The 17831-nt window shown below is 45.0% G+C and overlaps 1 protein-coding gene and 1 long non-coding RNA gene across 2 annotated transcripts in view; both read right to left on the bottom strand.

Annotated features, from left to right (window-relative positions):
* LOC122535989 overlaps positions 1-15577 on the bottom strand; it is a 27002-nt gene extending 11425 nt beyond the window's left edge. Inside the window, exons 1-2 of the long non-coding RNA XR_006308311.1 lie at positions 15525-15577; positions 1-3167 (exon numbers count right to left, since the gene is read on the bottom strand). The exon at positions 1-3167 is cut by the window's left edge and continues 466 nt beyond it. This is a non-coding gene — a long non-coding RNA (uncharacterized LOC122535989). The remainder of the gene's footprint in view (positions 3168-15524) is intronic.
* Positions 2472-6407, bottom strand: LOC122535988 (transmembrane reductase CYB561D2). Its single transcript, XM_043667964.1, has 3 exons — positions 6178-6407; positions 4405-4678; positions 2472-3778 (listed from the first exon to the last, which is right to left on the bottom strand). The coding sequence occupies exons 2-3, from the start codon at positions 4663-4665 to the stop codon at positions 3278-3280; spliced, it is 762 nt and encodes a 253-aa protein (XP_043523899.1). The 5' UTR covers positions 4666-4678; positions 6178-6407; the 3' UTR covers positions 2472-3277.
* Positions 15578-17831: the final 2254 nt, after the last annotated feature.

Genomic DNA, 17831 nt, shown 5'->3' with positions numbered 1-17831 from the left:
TTTTTAGGGTGCTGCCTCTCTGACGGCGGGAGGAGAGAAACTGTGGATTAAGGCTTCTCTCTCTGGAAGAGAGAAGAGGAGAGGAGTCTGTGCGTGCGGCAATAATGGAGAAACGTCTGCGGTGATGTGGTAACTGCGCGCTGCCACGGAACTGGCATTCAAATTTGCGCGTAAAAAGCGCCTCGAATTGCTCCAATTCTTCTTTTTTTTGTGTGTATGTGTGTGTGTGTGTGTGTGTGTGTGTGTGTGTGTGTGTGTGTCGGCTGTTTTTGTTTTAACTCCATTCTCCAGCGGGAATGATTCCGGTCCGCAGAATCGTCGCGAGACATTGTAACTTTCCTCTTTCTCGTCGGTAATTCGTGATTAATTTGCTCGGGCTCGGCGTTTCGGTGGCCATGCGTTTAAAATAGGTTTTCAGCAAACTTTTTGCATGGCCTCCTCCCCAGCCTCCCTCCCACCCTCCTCTATCAAACACCCGTGGAACTTTCGCGCGAGCGCTTCGCACGTCGATTCTCCTCGAATTCGTTACCCTTTCCCATTTTCCCTTCTTTCCTTTCTTCTCTCTTTTTCCTCCACCGCCCTGTTACTTTCAATATTATTTAGGCGCCGTGCGATTCGATATGGATGAAAGATCACGAAGAGAGACACGTTGAAAATGAGCGACCAGCTGGTCTTAATATGAAAAATTCAAACGTCTGCGCGAATTTAACGTACGCCCTGTGAATATTTAATGCGTTATAAGTTGACGGCGAGAGGGTGAATTATTCATACAATAGGTGAACTCGGCGTTAACGGAGTTTAAACTATGTATGTACATGCGTATACGTGCATACGTACCCTTCCAGTTGCTCGAACATAACGTTAATATTTATAATAACTTAGACGTCACGGGGGTAGGTATCTGGACCGTGGCGTTCTCACACAGGATTTCAAAAGCTTTATTCCATTTTTCGTCGGTACAAACGGGGTACGATATGTAATTCTAATTAAAATTTTACATATTTTAGCATGCGGCCAGCGCTGTTACAGGTGCATTATACTCACTCCTCGTTTGCTCCTCGGAAAATAGAGTACCGTTTTTCCGAATCGGCATTTCAGCAGATGAAAAAATATCGTTCGGAAAGTTTATTTAGAGCCGTTTATTTAGCATGTAACGAATTAATAAAGGGACGAATAATTTAATTAACGGTTTAACAAGCTAATTCGAATCAATCGACGAGCACAAACAATAACGATAACGAACTGTAATGATTAATAATTCCATCGGATTCATATTATACTGTCGTATTTTTCTTTCTCATTTCGCGCGAGCGCGTGTTTTATTTTCTGCCGCGGCATTTCTTTTTTCTCTCCCCCGCCCCCTTTTTTTGCCTCCGCAGTTTAAAATAAGCCGAAATCTCCGAGCGAATTTGCAAATGCGATAACCAGTACGATGATTTAAATCCAACACCGTGACCAATTAACACCGGAACACGAGCGATGGTGCATTGAAACAAAAAAAGAGGAAAAAAGAGAAAAAGAGGGAGGAAGAAAAAACAACTGGGAAAATAGTACGGATTTTTTTGCAGCGAACATGAAACGCGAAACGGGAATTACTTTCTATAAGGCGTTCAAATATTTCACGTAACGCCGAGCCACGCCGAGAATACAAATGTTTTCTAGCGAACGATATCCCCGATGTAACGGGTTTCCATTTAAATAATTTCCCTGGCAAAAAGCTTCGCCGAGCGTTCGAACTGACGATTCTCCAACGAATCCTCCGAACGGATGATGATTTTCAGCGATACTCCAGCGCACGGAGATTAGGTCGCGTCGATTGCCGCTGAGACAAACGTTTCGCATTAAATTAACGTCTCTCGAGTCGCGTTTGTCAAACGTGAGATCGCGTTGCTTTTTCAATTTTCGTTTCTGCCGCGATGGAAGAAGGAAAAAGGAAAGTCAACTGTGAGGTAATGGAGGAGGAGACGGAAGTCTCCTAATTAAATGCGTTCACGTTTGGCTCGGGTAAACGTCATCCGTATGTGTGTATTTGCTCGAACATGAATATACGTCCACATATTTGCACCGTGTATATACGGGGTACACGCGTGCTGGAGAAAGCGTCGTCTGCGCCTTCCAATATAGCAATCAGATGCCACGTGCGAATAAATATTCGTTACAGACGGCGAATTTCGTTAGACGTTTCGCGTGTCGACGTCGAGCCAAATAAATATACGCGAGTGCACGGGCGGGTGCGCGTCGACGAGAGCGTACAACTTTTTCAAACGTTTTCTGAAACGATAGTTTCATCGAGTTTATCGTGTGTCGACGAATGCGTTAATTGCGAATCTAAAGTTTTCAGCAGACAATAACGAGCTAAATGTACGCGCAACATTTCACACTTCGATGCGCGTTAATTCTTTCGACGCTGCAACTATGTGTCTATCGCCGTTACGCGAAGATAAATAAATAAACAGATAAAAATTTGTACGCACGCGAGAGTAATTTTATTAACATAGAAACCACTTGTTTCGAACAAATCCGGATCAATCGGGCGAGTAATTTTAGTTTCGTCTGAAGGCATAAATAACAAAGAGCTAGAATATCGCGAAAATGGCTGAAAACAAAAATGAACAGGGACCATTGTATTCCCTTGCGGTATTCCAGAGTTAATCGAATTGCCAGATGTGCCAGATCATCGATTGACAGATAACAGCACGTGGCTCGATGAATAATACGCCTGCTACCGACGGAGGAAGAACGATTTCGATGTAATTCAATGGCAAAATGATAATGCAACGCTAATCGTCTTGTTCGCGGAAAACAGAAACGCCCGCCGGGCTCTGTCCGTTTTTGAATCGCCGTGTAACAACGGCGCGGTGACACATATGTACATACGTTCGAAACATTGCTGCGTAATGACTTTATATAATTGAACTTTGATTACTCGTTGGGATCGCGTCATTCGTTGATGCAATACGTATTTTCCAATATATACAGGATACAGCTGCGATCAGGCTGACGCGCGTGAATCGTGTTTCGCCTACCGTTTCAAGAATCGAATTATGTCGTAACAGCCGTTTGCTTATCGAAAGACGTTTGCCTAACCGAAAGAGGCCGCGATAATAAGTTGACGTTTTCCACGATTTCAAGCCTTCCTTCTCGTCTAAATCAATGTTTTCATTTCACTTTTTCTCCCTCTTTCGAAAGAAACAACGCGATAAAATTCCTCGACTCGTACTTTGGTACTCGAGCTGCAACACCGATCTAGATTCGACGGCTAGATTCCGTTGTTTCTTTATCGAAATAATCTCGCGGACTGTTGAAAGAGAGTTGGAAGAGCTTTCCTGACCGAGAGCAAGGTTATCGAAACACACACGATTATACAGATCGTCGTAACGTTCACCGACGGAGTATTCATTTGCGATGTGTACTTGTAGCCCAAGCACTGCGACGCCATACCGATCACGAAGCACGATATACCCAGGAAGTTGTGGCCGAACTTAATTACTACCGGTCTTACTACCTGTCGAAGTTTCGCCGCGACGAAAACAGGGTAGCCGGTCACGGTTAAAAACACCATCACGACCAGAGACGTGATACCTAGAATCGCGTGGTACGACTTGAAGTGGTGGGAGTGCTTCGCCAGATACATAGGCACGAAGCCGGCAATGACGAGGATCAGGCCAAGAAGCTGCAGGACCCAGTGGAGGTGTTTCTTGGCACGATGCGTAAGAAAGTTCGTCAGGACACCGTCATCGGCGAACACGACAATGGCTTCCGACATCATCAGGATGTACTGAAAAGGGGTAAGATTGAGTCGTCAGTGGTTACGGAAGTTGCAGTCGTTCGGCGAAGTCGTTAGAACTTCTTTGGCCACTTTGGTTAGCCGCGCCGTCTCTCCTTCCCCCTGAGGATGGAAGGAGAGAGCTAGTTTCGAATAGGGAGAACTCGGTCCCGTAGTTGAATTTCGATTTCGCCGTTACCGTGTGGTAGGCACGAGGCGTGTGTAAGTGAGAAATAAATGGTGCAATTTGAATCGGACGGTAATCGTCACGGAGGGTATTCTTGGGCAAGGTTACACGCGAAACTTTTACTCTAAGGTTCTTTCTAATCTTCTCTTTTTTTCTTTCCTTCTTCTTCTTCTTCTTTTCGCTCTTCCTTTATTCCTTCCTTTTGCCTCGCGGCGATCAAAGCAGCTTTCGCCTTCTTCTCGACGATTAAACCGTGAGAAACTTTCGCCCGAATTTCTTACTTTGCGTCGACCGTCTGTACGTTTGTCTGGACATTTTTGTTCGTTAAGAAGACGGGTTGAAACGGCAAAGGGAAAGATTTCGCATTGACTGTGAAAACGTTGTAGCTCAACAAGCACAGATGAGAATGTACATTTCAAACAAATACAAGTGTAACGGTTGATATACGTACCCCGAGAGTGCAAAGGGTTGCGTGTATCTGGGACACGTACGGACCCACCGTGTAGTACAAGGTGAACACTGTCAGAGAAACGATAAGTACATGGTTAACGAGGTCAACAATGGTAACGCACGTGCTGCATATGTTTCGTTTCGTGACAGAGGAGACTTCTGAATTTGCCCAACTATTCGAAGAACCCAAGTGGGGGTTTTCAACGTCGACTTTCTTCTGGCCCAACTGGCTCGACATTGCGATTGCTCCTTCTTCTCCCATGCTTTTGAAATATCTGCAATCACCAAGTTGCCTTTGAAATTTTATGACAGGATTCTCTTTGCGTAAAGGCGTCTTCGTTAAATGATATTATTATGTAACATTTTCCAATAATTAAATAACTCAATAACTGGTTATTCGATGAAATTACTTCCTGTTATGATATTACTCCAGATTTCTATCCCACTCAATAATTCCGTTTAATTTCACTCTATTCCACGTGTTTTCAGTATCTCGACTGCGATTCCTCTCTTCCTCTTTTTCAATATTTCGTATAAAAATCGAGCTGAGATCGTATCGTATCATATCGTATCGTATCGTACCACGTATCAAGGGGAGAAATCTATTTGGCTAATTTCCTCGCAGTGCAGCTAGCTGGAGAAATCGTCGACCTTCTTCCCGTATCGATGCGAAGTTCTTTACGACACGGCTCGAATATATTTACCAAATGGACAAAGAACTTGGCCGGGGTGGCAATAGTAATTACTAGGCACGATAAGGGGAATTACAAAGGGGACTGACTGGTATTTGTATTGAAGTGATTACATCTGGGAGCGCGATGGTACTGACCCCTTTAAAATCGGGCCACTGATCGAAAGAAGAGGAAATGAGTTCGTTGATCCCGGCGACGTACCGTAGAAAACGAAAATGTAAAAGGCTGTGTGACGCAGAGAATAGAAATTCAGCATATAATTGATTTACCGGTGCCATCCGATCGATAAGGACGCTTTATTGCGATCGAGCGCGAATATATTACACACATATGTATGTACACGTATTGTATATATCTAGCGTGAGCAGCTGGCATGTTCAGGGATAAGGGAATAGATGTAAGTAGCAGACGATCGTTCCTGTCGTCGTGAAAAGGAGAGAAAGACGGGAGAGAGAAAGAGAAGTTTACTCCTCTCGAGAAGCGTGATTTTCTCTTTTTCTCATCTGAATCGCTATAATCTCTTCGGGCGAATCGAAGCCAGCGAATAAAACAAACAAGTTCCCTTTTCCGTCGGAAGACGGGAAGAGAGCGGTAGGATACGCGGCTACGGAACATCCAGCCGCGTTACCTTGTTTTTTATTTTCGATTTATTTTGTCCACAATATAGTTCGTTAGCGTTCGCTTCCTTCGTCTCGACTTTTCTCTGGTCTGGGAAATGTTCAGGGTTCTCGTTCACGGGCGAAACGTTACTACCACCAGCCTTGAAAAATTGTTTTACTGGTTAGTTTATTACGCGAGCATCGCGTCCTGCTTGGTAATCAAACGTTCTGGCTGGCGAAGGTTTCACGAATACGATCGTTTAATCGAATCGCGTGAAATTTTCTCTCTTTCCCTTTCTCATTCGAATTCGCGACCGAGAGCGACAATTACACCGTCTCGCGTCCATGGAAGCGACCGAGGAAACACGGGGCCGGGGGAGATTGGAAAAAAACTTTCAACGTCGCTGTGTTGGGTGGCGGGGCGTCGGTTCCGGTAGCGAAAAAACGAGATTTCGTAGAATTTTAAACGACTCGTTAACTCACCAAACAGCACTCGTTCTCCTTCGCTCGAAATTACGTGAATTCTTCTGAAATTATAGCCGGCGTTGTGTGTCGCGTGCACCATCCGCACACTTTCAACCACTCAGATACGCGTTTCTATTCCGCGGAGCGTAAACATCGACGACAATTCAAGTGCGACCGCTTTCATACTAATTGCGGAAATCCCTCAATCGAGCGGAATGTGCTCGTTGCCGCGATATTGAACATTTCTTTCTTTCCTTCGGTTTTCCGTTTTTCCTTCTCCCCCTTCTCTCTCTATCTGCTTCTCTTTATCTGTCTCTTGCGCGCGCGCTCTCTCTCTCTCTCTCTCTCTCTCTCTCCATCTACCAGAGTTAGATAATTGGAACTGTGATGGCGATCACGTGACCGTGGTTCTCATTAATTAAAGGCATCATGCTGCTACGTGACGCTGATAATCAGATGTCATTTTTACGAGACTGATCGTAGTCGAGGCTCTACTCTCTCTGTCTCTCTCTGTCTCTCTCTTTCTGTCTCTCTCGCTCTCCACCATCCACGATCTTCTCCTTCGCTTCACCGTCTCCTATTGTCCTCGAAAAGTTTATTCGCACGCGTCAGGTGCGACCGAGCGGCGCGCATCGAAATTTTCCAATGCAAATCGGGCGCAATTTCGTCGAATCAGATTATCGAATTTAAATTCGATTGAAACGGGGGAAATAGAATTACACGAAAAGTTCCGATAGAGCGGCCTTGGGGGGCCTTTAATTGAGATTAATGCCGGTTCTTTCGAAGCGCAATTTTCGAAGTGGCCGACCCCGTTGTGCCCCGTCGTCAAAAACACAGTTTTGCACCTTCCTCGTGTACCGTTCTCGCCGTTAACAATTTTGTTTCGATTCAATCAATCGATCGGCAGTCATTGCCGTTCACTGGCAGCGGTATGTACGCAGCTCCGGGAATTCGCGGGAAAATCCCGGGATAATTTGTTTTTCTCATAATTACACTAATTACACGGAGAGGAATTATTCGAATGGCGGTTCGATAAAAATGAAAACAATGACTCCAACAGTGGAAAACGAGTCGCGAGCGAATTAATTCACGTGGGCCGTCGTGCTCGCGCGTTATTTGCCTCTATTCACCAACCGCTCCTGTGTTATCTCAAAAACATCTATCCATTGTTTGAAAATGCACGAAGCTTCGATTCACGCTGCGTGCTCTCGTTTCGTGGTGATATTTCCTGTGTGTAATATCGGTGAAACGATTCGCGAATTCCTGAGAACGATAGCGTGAAAAATGAGAGAAATTGGAATCTCCTTACTTTCTTCCTCGCGCTGTGTCTCCGCCGAGCGAAACAAAGCGTGGAAAAAGACACGAGCACTTTATCTGGATGTTGTAAGTTGCACCTTGTCGCGGCAGTGAGTAATTTTCAGAAACGATTGGCCATCTCTACGTAAATATACGTATATTTAAACGCAAGGTCTGTCATTGTATCCGAGCGTCCGCGTGCGTGTTTATCACTTTTTATTGCTCGCGCTGGTCAAGAGAGACTGTGTGTTAAAGAGAGATATTTCCGAAAAATTACGGTACTCCGAGCGCTTTTAATTCAATGCAAATAGCCCCCGACTAGTGGCCGGGGATAGAATCTCTTATTTATATTTTCTTCCCTTTTATTGTCTTAATCCGAATAACGAGCATTTTGTATCGCGGCAATCTAATTAGAAGCCGGATTACGTAATAATTGGTCGACTTTTATCCCTTTCCCCTGTTGTATCTTTATGCAAGGACGTGAAAGAAGTATACTTAACCAGATAGCGTATACGCATTGATTGGTTTGTTGACACCGCGATGGGAGACGTGTAATCACACATGTCTCCTCTCACGTAGAGATAATGCTTTTGATTCCTGGGCGTGATTAAATACGTAATGCGCGGCTTTATCGTTAATAGACTTGATGCCGATAAAGCGTTATCGACGCTTGTCCTTTTCTTTTTTCTACGTCTCCTTGTTCATCTCGGAAGATCTCGGAATCAGATGTATTTATCCTTCCTTCTAGTCCCTTCTGTTTCTTTTTACGTTTCTTTTTAATTATCTTTTTTAATTTGCACACAATTTTACCTATTTCGACGTGCAAAAAAAGCAAAGGAGAGGGGACGTATAGACAGAGGCGAAACATGTTACAAGAAGCAATAAAAATAAATGGAAAGAAAGTATAAAGAAAAAAAGAAAAATGGCGAAAACACAGAAAGAGTTAATTAGCAGAGCCACTGCGATAGAAGTTTATCAATTTTAATTATCCCTGGCTTAACGAACTCTTAATTAGAAACGCAGGCATATAATTAAGATCTACGAAGAACAATTTATTTTTATCGTTGGATAACAACGACGGACAGGCGCATGAATGATTATGATGCGAAATTTACAAACACGTCAGTCGGGCCTTCTAAATAGTACAAGCACACTGTAACCAAGCACGTTGACTTTGAGGCAGCTTCTCTCTCTCTCTCTCTCTCTCTCTCTCTCTCTCTCTCTTTCTTCTCTTCTTCTATCTTTTTCTCGCTAATATTTCGCAGCTGCATTAGCATTTTGAGTAGACAGCCGACATAAATTTATTCTTAGATTGCCATTAAGTCTGGCGGACAGTTATCCCAAACAGTTTCCACGATCCTTCACGCTTTCACGCTTACACCATGTCCATTTCGCGTTTTAGAACGAAGGCACTTTGCCAGTACCTGTGAATTCTCCGGACCAGTTCCCGCTCTGATGTGCGATCGTGACAGTTCGTGCTCTGACGTACGAATATTTTACGGCCGGAAAAATGAAATGACGAGTAAGTTATCAGGCTCTATTTGCAGGGCGACGAGGACGCATGAATAATTTTGTCGCGCTGTCTGATTTTCGGAGTCCGCATCGATTCCCGGATGGCTTCGCTTCACTTGACCTATTTCGATTCCTTAAATACCTCGAGGAAAAGAATCCTCATTATTCGAAGAAAATACGACAAAAATAAAATAATCTCCCTCGATAAGGATCAAGGCAAGATATTGAAATATTTTTGCCGATACCTACGGCTGATTAGAGACTGCCAGATGGTCTGAAAGTTAACGAATCACATTGCAAACGTGAACCTCGAGAAGATAAGGTATTACCAGTTGTTACTAACGCTGGGGAGTGGTGTATTTACAAGGGTGCGTTCACTGCATTATCGACCGAATTCCACCCCTATTTGCGTGGCTCGAGCGAGGCAATCTATCCCGTTCTGCGTCCAGATGTCAGCATCTCCTCGACCGGCAGATGCCGTAAAAAAAAAAAAAAAAAAAAGGTTTCCAATGAAATTAGCCCTTTGTCAGGGCTAGAAAAATATATAAAATATATTTGTTAAAATATATCCGTTTTGTAAATGTTTATGTGTCTTTTCTGATGCAGTAAAGATTACATGACAAAAACGCCGTGAGTCATTATGGTACTCGTAACGTCATGGGTTTCTTTGACATCGTTTCGTCGAAACGTTCGACAAAGGAGAGCCAAACACAGGTAGCCTCGAATGTAATCGCCTTAGCCGATATTACTGAATGTCGTGCCAGAAACATCCACGCTCTATAATAGATATTTGCCACACGTAATGATAATCCCATAATGCAAGGATCTGTTGGATACGGGGCAGCACAAATGTCGAATATCTTCCGCTTGACATGCGTTGAAATTATATTTCTTATTCGGTTTCTCTCGTCGACTTTGCGTTATTGCACGATTCCGACGTAAGAACGAGCCGGAATGTCTATCGGAGCGTAGAAAAATTTATACGTGTCCCTGTGATTCGACGAGGATCGATAATGGTTTTGTGCCTAAGCCTCTGCTCAGTGGATCGGATGAAAAAAAGACGTTTCGAGAATTCTCCTTCAAATTTCTATAGATACAGGCCGTTCAAAATTTAAAGAACGATGTTTTTGAAGAACTTTCGTGAAAAAAATATTTGGTGTGCAGAGATGAATTTTACAAACGGCTATACGTGATTAAAGGGTTCGCTCTTTTCAGACATCGGCGGCAACAAACCAACCACTAGCCAGGGTTACCAAGTGCAACCAGAGAGAGAGAAGTACGAAGACTGTAGGCAAGTCATCAAACGACCACAAAAGGGACACGGGAGACAGGTGACACTCGAGGCACAAATTAATTGCAACTCGGCGCCCGTGTCACAATAAACAAACGGTAATACAATGAAACTGCTTTGCAGGAGAGAAAATCGCCAAAGATATTTACGTATTTACAAAGAGATAGAAGAAGCAAGCTGAGTGGTGAGATAGAACGAAACAGCGAGAAAGAGAGAGAGAGAGAGAGAGAGAGAATGAGAGAACGAGAGAGGAAGAGGGAACGGTTTCAATTTGCATGATGGCCGTGTGGCTTCGCCAGGATAACTGTAATCTCTCTCGACGTCACGAGAGAAGAGCAAATTTTATCGCAGCCATATCCCGGAGTCGCAGTCAGACGGAAAGACAGCCGGGGACCGGAGGTCCTGGAAGGCTTTTGCCAAAGGGGCAAAAGCTCAACCTTTCATATCCATGTTTGCACTGGGCGAAAGCAGCAGCCAGGAGGTACGGAGGCCAGAGTCCGCAAGGACGGAAGTAAGTATACATTCGGCCTTTACTACCGCTCTGTATCAACCTACAGACCTGCCGACCTGTCTGCCTACCACCAACCTTTTCAAGGCGTAATTAAATGGCGGCGTGCCGCTGCGCGATCTTTTCGCGAGTGTGCCACGGTTGTCTGCGTGTAAACGTGCAATGGAAGCGGTGGCACACGGACAGGGGCTGAGAAAAGTGCGTTTAATTCCATTTGAATCGCACTACCGTATAGAGAAAGCGCAAAGGAGACAGCAGAGAGAACGAGAGAGGCACAGAGAGAGAGAGAGAGAAGAAGAGTGATGTCGGGCCGTGTGGTTTCCCGTTCACTAGAGAATCGGCAGACATGTAAGATCTCGTTCAGCCTTTTTCATTTTCCGTTTCCACAGAGTTCCGGTGACAACCCGGTGTCAAACTCGTTGAGACGGAGCGTCGCTCGGGATTAAACCGGCGATGCCATCGTCACACCTGTTTGCCGCGAGGTTCTTCGTTGTTTCACACGGCTCTTAAACCCATGAGCGAGAAACCGTGTTATCGCCATTCTTTGACGCGATAACGCGTCACTAGTCGTGGAACGATCAAAGTGACGCTTTATTTCGAATTGAAGGAAGGACCGATCGATGACTGATTCTTATTAATTAATGGGAACTATAGGTCATCGAAGCTCAATGTGCGATCAAACAATATATGACTGATCATGGCACGAAAAATAATTTTTTGAAACGTACGACGAGTCATCTGAAGAAAACTTTGATTCTTCCGAAAGAGAGCTGAATCTTGCACTCGTTCGCACTCGTTATATTTCTCTTGGAATGATGAAAATGGACCGGAATGGTGACGAATCCTTCGTTTCTTTAGACAGAGATTTCGATGAAAAAGAAGACGAAGAAAGAGAGATAAAAAGAGAAAGAGAGAAAGAACTCTCTTTTCATTTCTCCGCGTGCACCCTCCTGTCCTCACCTCCGGAAGCAAAACCGATACGGACCCCCACGAGGAGAACTCGAAACATTAAAGAAAGCGCGCGGTTGTTAATGCAAAAATGCAAAGGTATACAATATGACGGGATCATTATTTGAAAAGTACAGTTGAGCTTCGGGCCGGGCCGGGGAGTTGTTTGAGTAATAAAGAGCGAAAGGTTCGCAGGGGCTGTGAGGACCTCGACATCGCAGCCGTGCCTTTGATCAACTTACCGGCGTTTCCCCCGACTAAACGCGCGCTGATCTCCCATGAATATGGAGAATCCGTCAGCCGAGGTTACACCGACTACCGACTACGTCATCTAATTGTCGTCTTTTAAACCTCAGGTGCGACATCGTCATCCTCGTCGTCGTTTCGTGCTAGCCTCGAAATTCCTCCAGCAACGACGTTCGATCATATCCATCCGTAACGCGGATCAGTTTCAATCTAATCAAACTTGGCTTCGTGTACCTAGCGTCCTCTTTGCTCGATTCACAAAGGAATTTTTTTTTATGCGAGATACATTGTGTAGCTACGATTCTTTTTCTCTCTCTTTTTTTTTTTTTTTTTTAAGGGATCAAAGAATCGCGTACACATGCCACAGTTCTCCAGTTAGATAACAGAAAACTTTTTTCACAGTTGTCGTACGTTGTATCCATTACTCGAGCAAAGAATGCCATTTTGGTCCAGTGACTCGAATACCAAGAGAAATGTTTCCCTAACGAGACAATGAATTCGTTTGATAAACAGCAACCGAAAAAAAGAACACGTCTCCTCTGTACGTCCGCGGGGGTGGAAAGAGAGAGGGCGGACGAATATGAAAAAACAATCGCACAGGCGTCATTCCTTTACCAACGATGGCTACGAGCACCAGAGCATGCACGGTTAAGAGCACCTTCGACTCTCTGAAGCGTTCTCCAAGTGGATAAAATAACAGTGGGGCGTGCGTGCGCGGGGGTGGTAGTTCTGGAGGCCGGCGTAGATCAAAGCTAAGCTGCGGGGGTGACCGGCGACCTACCCAGAGAATACCGACTCGCGACTCCCTTTCTCTCTCCCACTCTCCCTCTCCTCCCTGCTCTCTTTCTCTCTCTCCTTCGTTTTTTCTTTCTTTCCTTCCCACTTCTCTAGCTTTATTTCGCCGAGTTTCGTCCTTATTCGTCCCGTGCATTCGCTTGCACTCCAGCTCGTTCAAGTGGCATCGGCTCTCGAGAATCGAGAAAGGAATAAAGAACGGTCGCGGCCTCATGCGTAAAACGATGCCACTGCAAACAATCCCCCTCCGATTTGTTTAGGTATAACAATCTGTCTCACCCCATCAGGAAGACCCTCTTCTTCTTCTTCTTCTTCTTTCTCCTCCTCCTCCTCTTCCTCCTCCTTCTCATCCTCGATCCGTCTCCTTTTCAATTTACATGCACTTGCAAGACTCTAGCCAGTCGACCGACTGACCAAACGACTTTGAACTTCTATTTATTTCGACCGAAGTCTCGTTTCTTTCTGACTAGAATTTAATTATCCGGTTTTGTTTTCACCCCGAGGAGAAGGACTTGAAGTCCGAATTCTAGGTCGGATCGAAGTTCCCTAGCGTGGAGCGGAATGGAAAATGCCTGTCGTTTCTCTTCTTCCGGAACGTCTACGATTCACGCTGCGATCGCATCTCGTGACACTTGTCGGATCCCTACGACTGATTAGCTGTTATCGCAATAATAGGTGACGTGACGTGTATGCGGAGGTTCTCCGTTCGGGGGGTTGAAGTCCATTGTCTTTCGATTGGGCGTTCTTTTCCATCGTCGCTTTTGTGGCCTGCCAATTCTTCCCGGTGCAGAGACACCTAGGCGTGCTCGATCCGATCTCCATGGAAAATCGAAAAAAGCCTTGAGTACATTCGTGCGTCGGTTGCCAATCGTCCGACGGTTTCACGTCGCGAAAGGAAGGAGTAACGCGGAAAAGGGAGAAAATGGAGAAGGGTGGCAGAGGGAGGAAAAGAAAGACAAAAAAAAAAAAACAAAACGCTCCTTTCTCCGTGCTCGTGTCAACCGTTTCTCGTAGCTCGTGTACAACGGAAACGCTTCAAAGGCAAGCTCGATTGTCCCTCTTGGCTGACAATTTATCTAATTGCTATCGTTTTCTATGCGCCGTCGGTTACTTTTGTCTCGGTGGTCCGCAGCGGATCTTTCATCTCTCTTATGTTCGCGAAGGGTGTTACCAAGTGGAGAATCTCTTGCTGCGGGGTTGAAGTGTCAGGATCGGTAAAACAATAAACCGCCGCTATTACTTTTGCCGGATAATCAGCCAATCATGGAATCGGCGTCGTTCGTGATCCTCTTAAGGGCGGCTTTTCGAGAGCGAGCGAAGCTCGTTATCGCGTCTTAATCCGGGCAAATCCTTTCAACTTTCAGCCGTGTCTACGCTTTTCCAACCTAACTAAAGGATTCCTCTGTAAGCTCGCCCTGTTTCTCTCGTTCCTCTCCGATTTCTCCTCCGTCGCTCTCGCTTCTCCCGCGAGAGAATCCCCTGTTCGATTTCTCTCTTTCCTCGCTACGCCCTCTCCTCCATTCTCCCTCCTCGACTTCTCTTCTCCGTTCTTTATCTTACCCGAGAAGCTCGGTCGCGCGGTTATTCCGTTCTGTTCTCTTCCGTTCCGTTCGCGGCGAGCAACTTGGCCGGATTGCATTAACGAGTGTCATGGAAATCAGTAGAGCGTAGAGAGTAAGGTAAACACAGGGTTGAAACGTTTCGCTTCAAAGAACCATCGACTAGGAAATAGATAACGTGGAAAGCACGATAAACAGGTCGATTTAATCGAGGCAAAGAAAATTACGATTGGTCACTTGGTGCGGTTTTAACATCGCATTATCGAAAGATCGAACCGTCTGCGTATGAAACAGGGAATCAATCTATCGTAAAAGAAAAGCCAAAGCGCAACTTCCGGCAGGCATTCGAGGCAAACATTTTCCGTGTTTTTTTCTTCTTTCGTTTTCTTTTCCTTTCCTTCGTCTTTTCCTTTTTTTCCTTTTTTTTTTTTTTTTGAGTCGCTTTCGGCTTCTTTCGCGGACGAAAACCATCGCTCAGCCAACAGAGGTTAAAATGGAGGCTGTGATGCGAACAAACCTTCCTAGGCGTGGAAGAGGGTCCGCAGTAGCAGAGGCAACAGCAGTGCCAGAGGCCGGTTCAGGGGTTGGGTGTGAAGAAGAAACGCCAAGGGATAGGAACGGATGGAGAATGGATATGGGGGGATGAAACACGGGGTTGGCTAGATAGACGGGCTGCCGGATGGTTGGCTGCTTAGCCAGTAGGTTCCTCATTACCGAGAACGCTCTATTCACACCTTCTTCAGAACTCTACGGATGTCTATAAACTACGTTTGATCTTGGTTCTTCCTCACTCTTCTGTTATTCTTCATTTTCTTATAAATTCGCTGGCTTCTTGCTTATTATCAATTGCAGATTTATTCCAACACGTCATCAATGATGGAAACATTATCAAAATAATTAATATACGTAACCTTTTTTACCACCTTTAAACTGCATTTTTTAGGTCTGAAACGACTTGAGAAAGATTTTTATAAAATTGTGTATTCGCGTGGCTTTTCGGTATTTAAAACCGTTCGTAGAAAATTAATCGAAATTGGAAAAATGCAGTTTGATTGCTTCGAACCGCGAGTTTATAAATTTGCTTACCATTAATGTTGCTTCGGTTCAAGCTTCAGACAGCTCGATTTTCAGCCCCGAATCGCAGCCATTGCTAACACGAAACTTCAGCCTCTCCACCTAACTTGGTTGAATGTACCATTTCACACAATACCTTTCTCTCTCTTTCTTCCCCTTACTCTCTCTCTCTCTCTCTCTCTCTCTCGTCTGCCTGACGAACTGACGAACCGAGCTGTTCCACCAACGTTCATGTACCACTCGATGGCGGTATAATGCACGAACAAGAGAAAACCAGAAACTTAAGACGAATGTCAAGTGCAAATAGTTTCCAAGCTAAACGATATGTACCGTCCAAGTTGGTCTCGTTAGCGAGGAGTTAAGTCAAAGATTATACAGAACGTAAGAACGAAACTTGGACGCTTCCCCGACTGTCTTACCAACGCGAGTTCGTCGTTCTGCCAGAAACTATGATCATTTAATTTCCAATTGAATTTAAAGTGGTATGCAAATCGGTGTTCTCTGCATAGGCCATTTCTCTCGCGCCCGCCACGGTGAGAGCGGCAAGGGTGGAAACCCGTCGATCTACGGTCATCTGAACGAAAAGAAGGGTCCGGACAGGACGAAGTAACCAGATGAGCGTAAAACCGTGTGTGCCGGAGGGCAAACATTGACATATGTCCGCGTTAAACCTAACCGCGAAACTCAAATCGAACTTCTCCCGCACAAACAACTTTTCCCCCTTTAAATCGCCTTAGCCCTTTTTCTTTTTTTTTTTTTTTTTCTTTATCGAAAATCCTTGTCTGCGTTCAGCATCGTGCTCGCACTAAAATCTCTGCTCCTTCTTATTCTCGTCTGTGTCTACTTTCCGATTGTAATAGCGTTTCTCCTCGCATAAGTAGAGATTCGTTCGTCGCTCAATTGGCACAATTTGGGTTATTTAATTCTGGGACGATTTCAATCTATATTTCACGAGTTGTAAGATAAGTTCTATTACAGACGATTTATGTACAATGTAGAACACGGAATAGCATTTTAAATATTTTGAAGCTTTAAAATTAAGCAATTTAATCCATCGATGAAGTAGGATCAAGTTAGATCAAGTAGAACGGTACACGCACAGCTCGGACGAGCGCATAACGGATCAGGCAAACGCTATTTGTGCCGTGGTCGCACAAAAGTTCTGGAAAATGTAAACGGGGTCAGGAGGATCGTCTTTATGCTCTAATACCACAATGCTTGTATACCAGAGCGTCATGGAAATGGGGTTGTTCGACGTAAGTGTATTTGCTTTTAATACCCGGCCAAAGCCAAAGTATTACTAGCATAAAGTAGATAATCCGCGTGTCCTTTCAGCATCGTCAAATCTGCTTGTTGTTGTTGTCGTCGTTGTCGACGCTTCAGTGTCGGGAAACGGAGAACTGTGAAAGGGTTGTGATACCGGAGCGAGCAAAATCGCTCGACCGACACGGTCGTATTAGCCGTGGAAATCGATGAAGCGCGCCAGCCAAGATACCCTCTTTCGAGAATTTTAAGAGCCTTTTCGACAAACAAGCTATTACAATCGTATATTCAGTATATTCTCGGTAACCAGCGAGAAAGATTAACGATCTTTCGGAAAGAAACTTTCCGAGAAGAACCGATCGGTAATCCTTCATTAATCAAACCTCGTAAAAAAGAAAACCCAATCATCCAATCTATTTTATTAATTCCTCTCGTATGAACTTTCAAGAGTATTAATCCGCAATAATCCCCGATATTAAACTTCTCGAACCAACTCCCTCTCGTACACGTGCAACACCGTTCCATCTATAAACTTCGTAATCGAATAACTCGCGATGCATCTCACGGACAAATTATGATATCAGACCCAATGAAAATCTCTAGACTCTTTTAATTTTGTCTCTTTTAGCCAGCGTCGTCGTCGTCGTCGTCGTCGTCCGTGAATGTTCAAGCAGCGGCGTGGCGTGTCGTTTCATCTACTTAATCGGGTCGATTTCGCATTGGAATCGCGGATCGTCACCTATCCTCGGGAACGAGGAAGCATGAAACTGGAGCAGACGTTTACAACTGCCTGTTTGAAAAGGCTGTCGGCCCTTGTCATCATCACTGAGGATCCGTAGGGATTCTCCCCCCGGTAGCTGCGGGCATCACGGGAGCGCGCAAGGTCGACAAGGCCTCATACATGGAGATTTCACGAGCTTTCAACGCCGTTCCAGCCGGATACACGTGTATCGCGTACATACGTGTGTGTACGCACGCACCGAAGGAACCGCGCTACGAATCATCGGCCTATAACCTTTATCTCCCGTGGCGGGCCCCGTAAGGCCGGCTTAAGTATTTATAGACCGTCCTTACGCCCCATTGGCGTGCAGCCACCAATTTTTCCGGCAGTGTTTCCAATGAGAATGTTGCGTTCTAAGGATTGGATCCCTTGATACGCGCTGGGTCTTGACAAAAAAAA

The sequence above is a fragment of the Frieseomelitta varia genome, unplaced genomic scaffold, assembly GCF_011392965.1.
Source record: "Frieseomelitta varia isolate USP_RPSP 00005682 unplaced genomic scaffold, Fvar_1.2 scaffold_791, whole genome shotgun sequence".
Lineage (NCBI taxonomy): Eukaryota > Metazoa > Arthropoda > Insecta > Hymenoptera > Apidae > Frieseomelitta > Frieseomelitta varia.
The sequence above is the reverse complement of the archived record's forward strand: the minus strand, read 5'-3'. Positions and strand labels throughout refer to the sequence as shown.

What these genes read in the sequence shown, in the direction of transcription:
- LOC122535988 (XM_043667964.1), bottom strand. Translation starts at nt 4,665, where the DNA reads ATGGGAGAAGAAGGAGCAATCGCAATGTCGAGCCAGTTGGGCCAGAAG. An exon ending in CAACCCTTTGCACTCTCGGG is followed by an intron (nt 3,779 to 4,404) that starts GTACGTATATCA and finishes ACCCCTTTTCAG; the next exon opens with TACATCCTGATGATGTCGGA.